Source organism: Eucyclogobius newberryi, unplaced genomic scaffold (genome assembly GCF_026437365.1).
Source record: "Eucyclogobius newberryi isolate DKJ021-1_F unplaced genomic scaffold, fEucNew1.0.hap1 SCAF_7, whole genome shotgun sequence".
Classification (NCBI taxonomy): Eukaryota; Metazoa; Chordata; class Actinopteri; order Gobiiformes; family Gobiidae; genus Eucyclogobius; species Eucyclogobius newberryi.
Genome location: NW_027316389.1, coordinates 25,465,029 through 25,480,244, shown reverse-complemented (window position 1 = coordinate 25,480,244; position 15,216 = coordinate 25,465,029). Strand labels below are relative to the sequence as shown.

The 15,216-nt window shown below is 41.2% G+C and overlaps 1 protein-coding gene across 1 annotated transcript in view; it reads left to right on the top strand.

Annotated features, from left to right (window-relative positions):
- LOC140349332 (contactin-1a-like) overlaps positions 1-11,570 on the top strand; it is a 76,963-nt gene extending 65,393 nt beyond the window's left edge. The window contains exons 16-24 of the mRNA XM_072435628.1: positions 11-169; positions 236-385; positions 1,122-1,192; positions 2,956-3,190; positions 5,347-5,450; positions 5,530-5,719; positions 6,345-6,454; positions 6,555-6,711; positions 9,012-11,570. Of these exons, the coding sequence (XP_072291729.1) occupies positions 11-169; positions 236-385; positions 1,122-1,192; positions 2,956-3,190; positions 5,347-5,450; positions 5,530-5,719; positions 6,345-6,454; positions 6,555-6,711; positions 9,012-9,088 (1,253 nt within the window). The 3' untranslated portion in view covers positions 9,089-11,570. The remainder of the gene's footprint in view (positions 1-10; positions 170-235; positions 386-1,121; positions 1,193-2,955; positions 3,191-5,346; positions 5,451-5,529; positions 5,720-6,344; positions 6,455-6,554; positions 6,712-9,011) is intronic.
- The last annotated feature ends 3,646 nt before the right edge of the window (positions 11,571-15,216 follow it).

Here is a 15,216-nt window from a genome sequence, read left to right as displayed (position 1 = left end):
CCTTAAACAGGTGCCCCGGGTGCCCCTGGAGGAGTGCGAGTCGTGAACAAAACTGAGAAAAGTATGATGTTGCAATGGAGCAAAGGAGCTGACAACCACAGTCCCATATCCAGATACACCATACAGTACAACGACTCCTATTCCAAAGTCTGGAAGAACGCCTCGACAGGTAAGAACCGCAGTTGGTATGAATGTTTATGGGAAAACCAAGTAAAATGTGAAATTGTGCCTTTAGCTCCTGCAATTGTGGAGGGGAACTCTGAATCGGCCTTGGTGGTTGAACTGTTTCCCTGGACAGACTATGAGTTCAGGGTGATTGCCACCAACACACTGGGAACAGGAGAACCAAGCAGCCCGTCACCCAAAGACAAGACCTCGGAATCATGTAAGATCTGTCAGAGTCTGTGACCAAGAATAACCAGTGATTACAACTGCAATTTCAGTTGTAAAATGTCTCTGTGGTCTGAATAAATGCTTCAAGAGTCAAGAAAACAAGATAAAACTATGACAATGTGCTCAAGTATGATGAGATAATACTTTTATTTGACCACAATGGAATACTTATCAATATGTTCACCTAAATATCAATCAAAAGAACATATTTATACATTCATACACCGTTTAGTTGAGTTAAGTCACAATAATACTTTCACAATTGGAAAAGGTCATTTGGGGTTCGTGTTTGATGCGTTGTGATACCATGTGACGTTAGGCATTTAAACCTTTGTATTTCCGCTGAAAAGCACAAAACCAGAAGCTATGGTACTTCTGACCGCTGTCATCGCGACCTGCCAAACTAACCACGTAATCCTGTTCGAAACACACACTTATGTGAAAGCCAATACTAAAATTCACATATCAAGACTACAGACTTACAATAACATCACCCTGGATTATAATTAGCAAGTGAGATTGAGCTAAAGCAAATAAGAATAAGAATCCGTTTCCATCGGTGACAGGGCAGCAGCAGAGGCTTGGAGGTGTTGCATTTGGCCCGCTGTAGGACACTGATATTGTGTTTGATGGGGAAAAGTACCTTGTGCCAGCAGTCGGTCAGAGCCTGTGCGGGTTGGCGTCATAAGTGGATTTTGACCATGTTCCCCTCTGTCTCCTTCCTTTAGTTCCTGTGGTGGCACCCTCAAATGTCACAGGAGGCGGAGGAACCAACGGTGAACTCATCATCACATGGAATGTAAGTCAGCCACATTACCAGAAGGTTGTTCCTTCTGCTGTTTCTCTGGGCCAAACTATAATTTGCCCTGACCTTTTTATAATCGTTTACCTCGCTTCTTCAGATGCGTCTTATCAGCTGGTTTACACAAGTTTTGATGCAGTTAGCAGAGGGTTAGCAGAGGGTTAGCAGAGGGTTAGCAGAGGGTTAACAGAGGGTTAACAGAGGGTTAACAGAAGGATGACAGAACCTGACCACTCAAAAACACAAAGCAGAACAGGAACAACTCAAATCTGTCATTTCTGATTCTTGTAATAAAGATAACCACATAATGGCTTCGGATAGAACTAACATCATTGGATTGAGAAGGCAAGAGAAATATGGAAGCACCGGACTATAAACCAGGACGAGAGGGCCTTTTTACTCTCTCACGCCTGGTACACTGATGTAAAACCTGTGTAAATCAGACTGAAGAAGACTGCGAGCGGTCGAAATGGAAAATAACCTTTTGAAATAAATGTTCAGCAGAACTTCTTTGGACCAATAATATCCACCATTTGTTCCCATATTGTGTCTAGAAAAGACTGTGTTTGCCCTCGTCTTGGTTCGGGTTTGGACTCAGTTTAGTTGTGATGTCGCCCTGGTTTGGTGTTGTGTTTAGTCCCAGTTTTGATACAGTGTGTGAAGTGTAAACACAGCTTACTAAAAGTCTCGAAAGTCTTTACTACATACTACACAATCAGAATCAGAAAAGGTTTATTGCCATTGTCAATGAACAGAATTCACAAACATAGGAACTTGCTTTGGTGATTCGGTGCAGCATAAAACAATGAACAATGATAAAACGACCTATATAAAAGAAAAAATAAAAACAATTAAAGTCTGCATAAAGATAAAAATAGAAATGGGCCATAAGATTAAGAATACAACTAAAAATAGGCTTACTATGTACACAAATTTACAGTTTTCCATTTCCCATTGAAATAGTAAAACGTTCAAACCTCCCTCAGACACACACTGTTATAAATTGGACGGACGTACATTGTGTCCTGGTAGTTTACTAACGCTAAAAAACAGGTTCTCGCAATACAAACCAAAGCTATATTTTGTATACTCCACTTTACCGCCTGTAGGAAATGATGTGCCTTCGATGATCTCACTTTTTGTGCAAGCTAGTTCCTCACTGAAATCAATGACTCCTTGGGAATCATTATCCTTCACTTCCCTGCTGTGGTACATTATGAATGCTCTCTCAAAGGCACATTACCTTCACTCGAATGAGCTGTGATCCGCACCGGGAAGATGTTAGTCATGTGTAATGCAGGCGGCAACACACAGGTAGCAGGAGAAATGAGGCCTGAAATCAAGTTGGAAAGAATGGACACCACTTTCTGGAAAACCGCTGTAATAAAACTCTTTCCAATCGATTATGCTTGGTTATAGGCTGAGAGTAAAAGTGTCTACAGTGTGGAAAATGCTGTGACTTACTCTATATTGGACTGAAACAATGGCGGTAAATGGTAGTGCTGCTTTATGATCAATCATTAGTTTATGCATTTAGGTTTTATGCCAGATGCTCTTCACATTTCTCTGTTAAACTGGTTTGAACATCTTGTAACTGGATTCTAAAATCCCAAAAAAAAAACGTAGAAAACTTTAAATAGTCAGTCATTTCTTACACCTTTTCTTCTCTATTATGTCAGAAACTGTTACTAAATCAGAATTAACTGCATGGAGGTAGTAACAAGAATAGCACATCACTTTTCCTGACTTCCTCTCTTCAGCCTGTGGAGCCCCTGTACCACTTTGGACCCAACTTTGGCTACATCTTGGCCTTCAAACAAAAGAACAATTATGAATGGCGATACGTGACGGTGGCCGATCCTCAGGCAAGGCGCTATGTTCATAAAGACTCCACCATCCCTGCCATGACCGAGTTTCTGGTCAAAGTCAAAGCGTTCAACAGCAAAGGAGAAGGTCCCTACAGCATCACAGCAAACATCTACTCTGCACAGGACAGTGAGTATGACAAGCCTTTTACTGTATGTATTAGGGTTTGGTTTAGAAACTGCTCCTAAAGCTTTTTCCACATTTGAACCAGACCTTTGTGCAGGCTTAGACAGACTTCATGGGACACAAATAATGTATTGTTGAGACTTTTTAACTTCTGAAACACCATTAACTAATGAATCAGTCATCCGGGAAACATTTAGAACTATGTGGATGGTTCTGTGGGTTAATGAGCAGGATTTCCTTGCAGTTAGCTCAGATTTCTACTGTCGACACCTCATGAAGTCCGGTTCATAAATACAGACTATAAATACTGCCAATGTCTTCACTGCTGCCTTCTGCGTCTCATTTCTGTGAGGAATTTACACGCGGGAAGTACAATCCAAGCTTTGGTCAACCACATTTTTTATTAGTTTTATTAACTATTTACTAGGATTACAGTATAAAGATATAGAATATAGAGTTTTGAGATGCTGTTTACATAAATAACAGCCCTAGTAATTTTAATCACTTCACCTGGAACTCTGATGGCAAAGAAAACAATATTTATTCCCCCATCCCATAATTTAGACATGATATAGTGGCAGTATGATAATGTTATGCTATGTACAAGTATTAATTGTGGCTAGGATTAATTCCACCACTCGTCACTGCTCATCTGTTTATAGCCACTAGGGAAGTGTGTGGCATTTATTTTACTATAATATAAAGCCAAAGATCAACCTGTGTTCTTACAAGAAGTAATTCTCCCTTTTGCCAACACTATATTGTAAGCTACTTATCACTACAGGGCGTTCCACGCTTTGAGACCTGTTTTATCGGCACGCTCATGTGTGGAATTCTAAAGCCTCTTGAAAGTGAAGCCATCTTCCTCCTCCCCCTCCTCCTCTTCCTCCTCCTCCTCCTCCTCCTCCTCCTCCTCCTCCTCCTCCCCCTCCCCCTCCCCCTCCCCCTCCCCCGCCTCCTCCCGCTCCCTCCGTCACAAGGATTATTGTGATCTATGCAGCGTGAACCGAGCTGGTAATTTGCCCAAGGATGCAGAGTATTTAGCCTGGTTATTAACTTGCACTGACAGACCGTTGAGATAACCACAGGCGATACTCGGGCGTGATGGTGCACCCTGATACCCCGTCGTCATGGCAACGTCCCGATGAGATCCTGCCCTCTCAGTGTCAATAGTTTATTGTCTTTGTCTCCTGCTGGGCATGGACTGCATACTGCTGGAAAAGATAGTTGGCAGTGTGTGCAAATTTTCTGTGTTGGAAATCTGAGAATAAAACTACATATTTGTATAAGAGCAAGAATGCCAAATATTTAGCTGCGTCTTCTCTAATTATTTCACTTTCTAAGCTCTAAACGTTTCGTCAGGCACCAAAAGACATCCGCCACTTATTGTCCAACATAAATGTTCCACTCAAGGCCAATTTATACTTCATAAGAAGCGAGAACTTTGGTCATCCACCTAAGAACAAAATCACATCATTTTGTTCTCACAGCCTTTGTTTGGCAGTTCTTGCAGCTTGTTCTTCACATCAGCAGAGCAGAACTTTGTTCGACAGGGCTGTCCGTCAACTAGGCTCTGATTGGCAGAACGATAGCAACTGAGCTGTTTGTGATAATAATCTCCCTAGCGTCAGCGTGGAAACAGTTGTTGGCGATCACAGGGGCCGGGGTCTAGAGGAGTTCGGCTTCTTGCTTCTTATGAAGTATGAATTGGCCAAAATGTCAAAAACGGCAGTGCTCTATTGATCAAATATCTCTGTACATATTTTCTAAAGATTTATATCAAATATTCAGGCAAATATACTGTAAAAAGTATGTGTTGGGTCTGTAAATATCTGGGGTGCAACTAATAATCAATTTGCTTATCAATTGAGGTCATCCTGATGGAGTATATTACAGCTAACATATTTTTTGGGCAAAAACGCTAAAGTACACATGTACATCTGTATCATTTTGATGTACATCCTGCTTTGTATATGTCATAAACAGCTTCTCTCACGCATGGCAGTCTGTTGGAGTCTGTTTATAGTCCAGATAACAATTATTCCATTACTAAATTAGATGACAGTTATCTCAATAATTGATTAGTTGTGATTAACCGATTAACTTGTTACAGCCCTAATAAATATAAAGCTCAATTCTGTTTTTTTCCTGTTTCCCAGCACCGTCTAAAGCTCCACAAATAATTAGTGGCAAAGCACAGTCTGCCTCAACAGCTATTTTCTGGTGGTTTCCCCTCAATCAGAGCACTGTAGATGGATACCAGGTGAGTAATACCATAGAAATTCAAACTAAAATGTAATGTAATGTCATATTATGTCCCTAACACCTGTGGCTCATTGTAGGTGAGGTTCTGGCGGACTCACAAGGACCCAGAAGAACTAGAACATAAGGTGACGGTGTCCAATAAGGAGAACCACACAAGGCTGGACGGACTCAAACCAGACTCGCTCTACTTCATAGAAATCCGGGGGTACAACTCAGCGGGATATGGCCCGCCCAGTGACCCCCTTCAGATTCACACCAAAAAATCACGTAAGACATGTCCGCAAAAAGTGCTGTATTAAACAGTATTTTTAATGTTAAATTACATTTGTAATCAGTTGGGTGTGAAGACTTAAAATATAACTGTATATTTTTATAGGGAATACGTTTGTTTGGGTGGCTGAGCTTCAAGTATGCAGTAGTTTGAACTGTCCCTTTTAGTAACTTATATATATATATATAATCGAACTTTATTTGTTTAGCACATTTTACCAACACAAATCCCACAATGTGCTGCACAGAGTACAAAAGAAGCACAACTTCAATAGATTAGAAAACATTAAAAAAACAATTAATAGGGAACATTGAGGCAACAATTACATTTTTTTATAATTTCTGACCTAAAAAAATCCCAGTAATACAAGAAAAAGAGATTTAACTTGAGTAAAAGTACTGAGGTATGTTTTTAAACTAAACATTTACATACAATACTTTTACTTTGTCACCACTGCACATGTCCTAGTTCCGAATACACATTTTAATACGTTTTTAATGTCTCCTTTTCGCTAAAAATTTTCAAAGATGCAAAAATGAGTGGGAGCACTTCTTCATTGCCAGTCAGATCGTGATAAAAAACAAACCAAACATAACTCTTCCTTTCATCTCCCTTTTTCAGCTCCTAAACAAGCCCCTAAAGTAACAAAGAAGTTTAACAGAGGGTTTGTAAATATTACCTGGGAAGGTGTGAAACCTCAGGAAAACGAAGCTCCAGTGAATGAATACAGAGTGAGTTAATTGTTTAAGTTTAACGTTGAAGTCACTTTCCTCTGTTATACGTGATCATATTCTCCTGAGCAAATGTTTGTCCTGCTTTTGTATTTCACAGGTGTTATACAGAAAAGTGGGCCACTCCACAGGATCCCTTTTCATGACCACCAGGCTTTACATAGACCTGCCAGTGTACAACGACGGGAACTATGTGGTGGAGGTCCGAGCGCACTCAGAAGGAGGGGACGGACCAGTGGCACAAGTCGAAATCCTAAGTACGTTTTTATTCTTCTTTCAAATACACAAAAAATCTTCGGCGCATGTTCGATGCTTTTGGGGATAATTAATTTGCTGTTACCAGAGAGACAATGTGGATTCTGTCTTCATGAGGAGTCATATTGGTAAAAGATTCCTGACATTAAAACAGAACTAAGTAACTCTGGTGATAGAGCTCCTCCTGCAGCTCCTTGTGAAAATACATTGTCGGAAAATAGACGCACTTTCCCCCCCCCCTTTTTTTTCTTTAGTGTAATGAAACAGTATGATCACATGCAAAAACATATACATTATAAAAGAGTCAAGGTTTCTCAGTTCTGCTTTCAAGACCCACACTATTGACATTTATGGATGTAGTGTAAAGGGCTTGACTTAAGTTTAAACATTCTCTTTTATTAACTGACCTATTGTGATAAAATGTGAATATATGATTATATTTCTGTGATGTATTTTATCTGCATAATAGTGATATATTATCTGCATCATTAGTCTAAGAGAAGAACGGGTGTGTGACAAACTGCATTTGTTTGTGAAGGGGTTGTAAAGATGGGCCAAAGGATGTTTACCCTAGGGGGGGGTGATAACCCAGACGAGTCTGGGTAATGTTTACCCAAGGCTTGATCTCTACGGAAAAATACCAAGTGCCTTGATGTGAGGCTGACCAATGAGAAATGTGACCCGCCTATTCCAGAATATCTAATAAAACCAACCAGCATGGGAAAAAACGAGGTGAGACGCGGGGGTGAGACGCAGGAGGGTCAGCCAGGCTCCTTACAACGGCCTGGCTGACACAGTCCCCGCGTTTTCTCCCATGCATGCCACACAAATGTCTGATGTTTCTGTGTCGTTTCATATTCTAAGTTGAATTGTGTTCTCTATGTGTTAAGGAATAGCATCGGGTGTATGTCTAATTCCCTGACACCTATGTACTGTATAAGACATGGAGTCGGTCTCTTGTAAACTTCTGCATATTTATTCTTATTTTACATCACTTAAACATAAACAGGTGGGTAGTACTTACAGTTGTCACATTTACAGTAGCACTTTTGAATAAATTGTGCTTCTCGGCATACTTTTTACTCCCACCTGAGTAATATTTTAGTTTGAAGTAACAATACTCTGACTTGAGAACAAGTTTTAATTTCTCTTCCCGCTTTGAGTACATCTATAAGTGACAAAAGCTTTATGTTGACAATCTTAAATGATTTGAACACTATTTTGTCTATCCTTTGGAAATACCAGATTTTGTGCCTTGTTTGATGTTTTATCCTTACAATTACTGTACATAAACTTCAAATTTAAACTATAAATCAGATGTTACTTCCAGACACCTTCTCTAACCATAACATGGCGCTTCAAATCCCGTTATCTTCTGGGATATCCGTGGTCTCCAACTGGCCTGAGTGCTTCTCTTCAGGTTTCATGTTTCCCCAGTGTCGGGCTGAGAGGAGAGGCTTTACCATGCGTGACTAAAGCTTTGATAGGCTGCTGACTGGTTCCATCCGCTGCTGGTGGACTGACGGTTGGAACCATCAGCTGGAGCAATCCTTAAGCCTCTGTAATTGATCTTGACGAGGAGAGAAAACCCCGTACGTGTGGTTTGGTCTTATCAGCCGGTCCAGACTCACCTGACAGCTTGATTTCACAGAGAATATAAACCATGACAAATGGGTGGCATTTTGGATGACGTCCACTGTATCACCGCTTTACATCTTTCTAATGGAGTCGAGTGTGACTTATGGAAGGAGAAACGTTAGAAATGTGAGATTTTGGGGAATGGGATTTTATTTTCTACCAGTTGAAAATAGTTTATTGCAATATTTTGGGGTTTTGTCAAAATGTGTATACTTGGAAGCCATAGTCGCAGTGATCATCTGGGATAGAATTCGTGGTAGCAGTTGTAGCTGTACATTTTAAGATGAAATAAAGATCACAATAAAGAATTAACGTTTCACTTCTCTTCTATTTCCATTTTCACTTGTTTGGTCCCAGTTTAATTTGAAATGGAGACTTTATTTGGTCCTGGTTCTGCCCTGGTCATTTTTAGTTTGGGGTTTAATCCTGGTTTAGTCCCCATTTTTTATGTTGTGAAAGAAAAAATATCAGTGCCAAACATGTAATAGATGCCAATATCAGTGAAAACCAGTTGATATCAGCCAATACCGATATGGTTTATTGTCATCCATAACATAAACCAAAAGGAAATGTATTACTTTAGGGTCTATGCACCACATCTGATCCTGTGAAACTGCAGTAAAGCCTTTTGACAACAATATTCTCGCCTCTTTTGTGTCTGTAGGTGGAGGTGCCACGGCCCCCCGGTGCCTCTGCTCCGTCCTCCTGCTCCTGATGGCTCTGCTCTGCCTGAACCTTTGAATGTAGCGCCATCTCTGGACTCACTTCCCCGTGAAGGACACTCTTTATGGTCGACGCCTTGGAAGGGACTATGGGACCTCCGTACAATCTGCTGGTTCTACCTTGTAAACAGGACGTCACACATACCAACTCTCCTGCCCTCTCTCAAGTGTGCAAAAGACACACGTATGGAACAGTACCGTTATTTAGTATCTCTGGAGGAGGGAGAGTCAACTTTAAATATGCCTTATATCAATGGATGCGCTTATCTTTCACAACCTTGGATGGACCGTGATTGAAGGTGTTTGTGTATTCTCTGCATTCCACCGTACGAGCAAATCAAGGCACTGTGAAGGATAAGTGTATGACTTTGTAAATTTGTATGTTTCTTTTAGTGGTATTCTCACATGTTCACTTCTATTATGAGGCGCCTGGGTCATAGCCATACAGTCAAAGCAAATAACAATACCTAACACAGATACAAACGAGGCTTATTGTACTGTTTTGGTTATTTAATAGGATTCTGTTTGCTTTTTCAAATTGAGAATATTGAATATAATGAGAATATATATAATCTATATAGTTAAAGGTACGATATGTAACCTGCTCTTTTCAAAGAAACTGCAATCACAACTGAACCTGGGTTGCCAGTGCCTTAACCTGCATACAGAGGACACAAACAGGACACATACAAGTTATGCTCATTCTTACTATGAATGAAGAACAACAATGATAACAAAGAAGACATAAGACAAAATATACATTAATGTCTTCAAGTTACATGTCATGCAGTTAAGTGAAAAAAATATCTAGCATTTCTCTCTCTCTCTTGTTGAGGTTGGTAAGGTAAGTAAAACACATATTCAGCCACACCCCTTTTCTACAATCCAATAAAACTTTTAAAACTTGAATTTAAACGTCCCACTTCTGGATCCTTAGATGATTTAGTCTGAACTACTGTATGAACATTAGGATTCACGTACTTCTTGAATCTGCTGTTTAGAACACTGGTAACACATCTGATAAGCCATGCCTCATGTGAAAGCTCAGAACCTCCAGACTTCACTCATGTTGGGTGAACGTGACAGAAACCACACCGAATGCCTTTACTGAGCTGCAAAGCCTGCACTAGCACTGACTTATGATTGGCTGAAGGTGCTAGGGTTTTTGTAGTGAAGATTCAGGGCAGAAAGAGGCCTTTTTAGGTTTATTTCCAACTGGTTTTACTCTTAGGATCAGCAACATAAAGAGTGAGGCTCCTATGGTTGATTGAATAATAGTCTTAGAGTCATTTTTTGTCATTAAGAATAAATCAATATAACAAATCTGTAAAAGTGATGTTTGATTTGATTTTGGGGCGCACTTAAACACAAATTGCGTGAGCGCCACTGCAACATGATGACTTGATGATGGTCTTTGAAGTAATTAGCAAATTGAGGTATGCAATCTAATGACACTGACAAGTTTTTCATTTTCACATTTGGAACGTTTGGAAATTAAATGAATTTGCCCAACCAGAATCACATTCATTGGTTCCTTTGTTGCTTTGACTGTAGGGGCTGGACCTCAGCTGTACCAATCGGTGCTCCTCATGAATGTTGTCATTTTATTGCATATGTTAACACGTTCATATCATTTAATTTGTTCTGTGTGAGAGATTCACTATTTAGGAGGTATCATAGGGAAACTCATGCCCTGAAAATAATTGTGCAATGTCCGCTTATTCTGTGGCAACTTTATATTTGTATCAAGACAACTTGCCTAGCTCTTTGAACAGCAATCCTGTACATTTGATTTGACATGAGCTTATGTGACCAAAGCCATTTGTGTTTGCTGTATCCACTCACTCAATGCAAGTTATCGTTTTATATTCGGTTTTCTAACAATATCCAGAGTTGTTCCCAGTTTATAAGCTGTTTACCATAACTGATATTATATTTCTTTGTCTTGTTGGCCCATCGTGGTTGTATGTTATTTCCCTCAATAGAGGAAGACAATGCTGGGATTCAAATTCATTTTCTACATTTGACTGATGCTGATAATTTGTCTCTCCGTACAACAAAAGCAGCATCAGCAACCACCGCAAAGTGCTTTTCCCAGTTTTCCTACATGCAACCAATCATTTTGAAATCAGTTGCCAAATGCATGAATGCCTTGATACAGCAGTGGTTCTGAATTTGTAACATGCATGACACTGGATAAGACGGTCCATTACTCTCCAACAGTCATCCTTTAAGCAGCCGACGGAGGAGCAACATCGTTTGTGTGGAGTGACATCCCTTTACAGCAGAAACTCTATAGACTTGAACCTACTGTGCTTTAGCTCAAAGAGACATCTTCTGTGAGGGGAAAAGCAGGCACTGAGGTCGGGAAGCGCTCGGGCCAGTCCTCACACTATGACTGGGATTGGAGGCACCATTATGTGGCAAAGATGTAACAGGACAAGAACTCAATGAAGGATAAGACTGGAAAAGGTACAATAAAAGTGTAGTTAACTATGAAATGTCTTCTTTATTTTGTGTGGGTCCCTCTGGTATTTTTATACATCAGTTCGGAGTCAGCTCGGTGTCAGCTTGGTGTCATTATGTTCCCAATGTGTGGATAACCATGTGTCAACTTCTGGGATTTGAGAGGAAAAGCAGAGGAGAGGAGTGCATTGTGATAGGTATGATACTGAAACACTGAATAAATAGTGAATACCTATTGAACACTTTCTTTCAAACCAATTTGAGAAGGACATTTGATTAAATAACACTGATGTCAACAAAGGAACTAAGATCATTTTCAGTTTATCTTCAAAATATTCTTGTAAGGAACAAAATTCAAAGACTAGGTTTTATTTGCCTGACCAGCCATTCCCAACACGTTTTGACAGACTACTTTACAAACCCGTGAGGCATTTGAACGGGAATGTGGGAGGGACTGGCTGGTCAGGTAAAGGTTTTATGGTGTTCGGCCTGTCTTCATTACACAAGTGAGTTAGTGTCCAGCAGCTGTCCTGCTTCTGTCCTAATATTATGTTTCCAGGTGAAAAACAGACGGATTAAGCTAGACTGAAAAGAATTTGAGAATCGTATCAGCATCAGCCTCGACATTTTCCATATAATGGACAATTGAAGGAGTATCAGTCTAACTCTGAAAGGACTATACTCAATTCAAGCCCATTTTGCAGACACAAAATCACAACCTTTATGAAGACTTGATATTGTCCCTGATGAGTGTCTCCTGTGGTTGCAGGCAGGTGTGCTCTGCCTGCAGATTGTTCTCTAGTCTTTGTAAATCTACACCTGCTCTGTGACAGCGCAGACACAACACAAAACACATTCTGTAAGAGTTTTGTGAGAGCCAGTGAGCCGGAGCAGGGCTGATCTGAGAGAAAGGTGAAATGTGAGCCTCTCTCTGTGAGGGTCGGTCATATGTCTTTTGGGACAGACACATTTTGTCTAACCGTGATTGAGTCTCATGTTTGACCGGAGACATCTATGATAAATCCCCAGGATTGATGTCTCTGGTCATACTTGTGCCACCAGAACGTCCCCGCCCCCTTTTGGGTGAAAACAATAATAGTCTATTATAACAGCTGACAATAGCTTGTCCTATTCATCTATTTCTTGAGAGCAAATTGTACAATTTAGGTTTTTTGTCCATTTAAGGGTACTGCCCCAGCGACAAGCCTGTCGTATCTTTAGAATGGCATAATTATACCAATCACAAGAAGATACACATTTTCACAATCCCTTAATTTATTCAACTACATAAATGTAATGGGTAATTTATTCATACAGTTTATCTTCTTGGCTGTAGACTGGCTGTCCAGTCCCACTGAAGCTAGTCTGAAACTTACTGTGCTCGATGTCATATCCTTATGTAACAAGACATTTTTAATAGATCATTTTGTTTCTTCTTAAAATCTTGATTTTATGTTTTTAACTGAAACTTGGCTTGACAAAAAGACAGGACATGTAGTTCTAATATAATCTGCTCCAGCCAACTTTGAATCAGAAAACAAAAAGGGTGGCGGTGTGTGCAGTTTTAAGAGATGGAATAGTTACCCACAGTATGTGTGTCATGTGTCGTGTGTGTCATGTGATGTGTGTGTGTGTGTGTGTGTATGTGTGTGTGTGTCATGTGTGTGTGTGTGTGTCATGTGTGTGTGTGTCATGTGTGTGTGTGTGTGTCATGTGTGTCGTGTGTGTCATGTGTGTTGTGTGTGTCATGTGTGTGTGTGTGTGTCATGTGTGTGTGTGTCATGTGTGTGTGTGTGTGTCATGTGTGTCGTGTGTGTCATGTGTGTTGTGTGTGTCATGTGTGTGTGTGTGTGTCATGTGTCGTGTGTGTCATGTGATGTGTGTGTGTGTGTGTGTGTATGTGTGTGTGTGTCATGTGTGTGTGTGTGTGTCATGTGTGTGTGTGTCATGTGTGTGTGTGTGTGTGTGTGTCATGTGTGTCGTGTGTGTCATGTGTGTTGTGTGTGTCATGTGTGTGTGTGTGTCATGTGTGTCGTGTGTGTCATGTGTGTCGTGTGTGTCATGTGATGTGTGTGTGTCATGTGTGTTGTGTGCGTCATGTGTGTCATGTGTGTCATGTGTGTCATGTGTGTGTGTGTGTGTCATGTGTGTCGTGTGTGTCGTGTGTGTCATGTGTGTCGTGTGTGTCGTGTGTGTCATGTGTGTGTGTGTGTGTGTGTGTGTGTCATGTGTGTGTGTGTGTGTGTCATGTGTGTGTGTGTGTGTCATGTGTGTGTGTCGTGTGTGTCATGTGTGTCATGTGTGTCGTGTGTGTGTGTGTGTGTCATGTGTGTCGTGTGTGTCATGTGTGTCGTGTGTGTCATGTGTGTTGTGTGTCGTGTGTGTCGTGTGTGTCATGTGTGTGTGTGTGTGTGTGTGTGTGTGTCATGTGTGTGTGTGTGTGTCATGTGTGTGTGTGTGTGTGTGTGTGTGTCATGTGTGTGTGTGTGTGTGTCATGTGTGTGTGTGTGTCATGTGTGTGTGTGTGTGTCATGTGTGTGTGTGTGTCATGTGTGTCGTGTGCGTCATGTGTGTCGTGTGTCATGTGTGTGTCATGTGTGTGTGTGTGTCATGTGTGTCGTGTGTGTCATGTGATGTGTGTGTGTCATGTGTGTTGTGTGTGTGTGTGTCATGTGTGTGTGTGTGTGTGTCATGTGTGTGTGTGTGTGTGTCATGTGTGTGTGTGTGTGTGTGTCATGTGTGTGTGTGTGTGTGTCATGTGTGTCGTGTGTGTCATGTGTGTCGTGTGTGTCATGTGTGTCGTGTGTGTCGTGTGTGTCATGTGTGTGTGTGTCATGTGTGTGTGTGTGTGTCATGTGTGTGTGTTTGTGTGTGTCATGTGTGTGTGTGTGTGTGTGTCGTGTGTGTCATGTGTGTCATGTGTGTCATGTGTGTGTGTGTGTGTCATGTGTGTCGTGTGTGTCATGTGTGTCGTGTGTGTCATGTGTGTTGTGTGTGTGTGTGTGTGTGTCATGTGTGTGTGTGTGTGTGTGTGTGTGTGTGTCATGTGTGTCGTGTGTGTCGTGTGTGTCATGTGTGTGTGTGTGTGTGTTGTGTGTGTCATGTGTGTGTGTGTGTGTCATGTGTGTTTGTGTGTGTGTGTGTGTGTCATGTGTGTGTGTGTGTGTGTGTGTCATGTGTGTGTGTGTGTCATGTGTGTGTGTGTGTGTGTCATGTGTGTGTGTGTGTCATGTGTGTCGTGTGCGTCATGTGTGTCGTGTGTCATGTGTGTGTCATGTGTGTGTGTGTGTCATGTGTGTCGTGTGTGTCATGTGATGTGTGTGTGTCATGTGTGTTGTGTGTGTGTGTGTCATGTGTGTGTGTGTGTGTGTCATGTGTGTGTGTGTGTGTGTGTGTGTGTCATGTGTGTGTGTGTGTGTGTGTGTGTCATGTGTGTCGTGTGTGTCATGTGTGTCGTGTGTGTCGTGTGTGTCATGTGTGTGTGTGTCATGTGTGTGTGTGTGTGTCATGTGTGTGTGTTTGTGTGTGTCATGTGTGTGTGTGTGTGTGTCATGTGTGTCGTGTGTGTCATGTGTGTCGTGTGTGTCATGTGATGTGTGTGTGTCATGTGTGTTGTGTGTGTGTGTGTGTGTGTCATGTGTGTGTGTGTGTGTGTCATGTGTGTCGTGTGTGTGTGTGTGT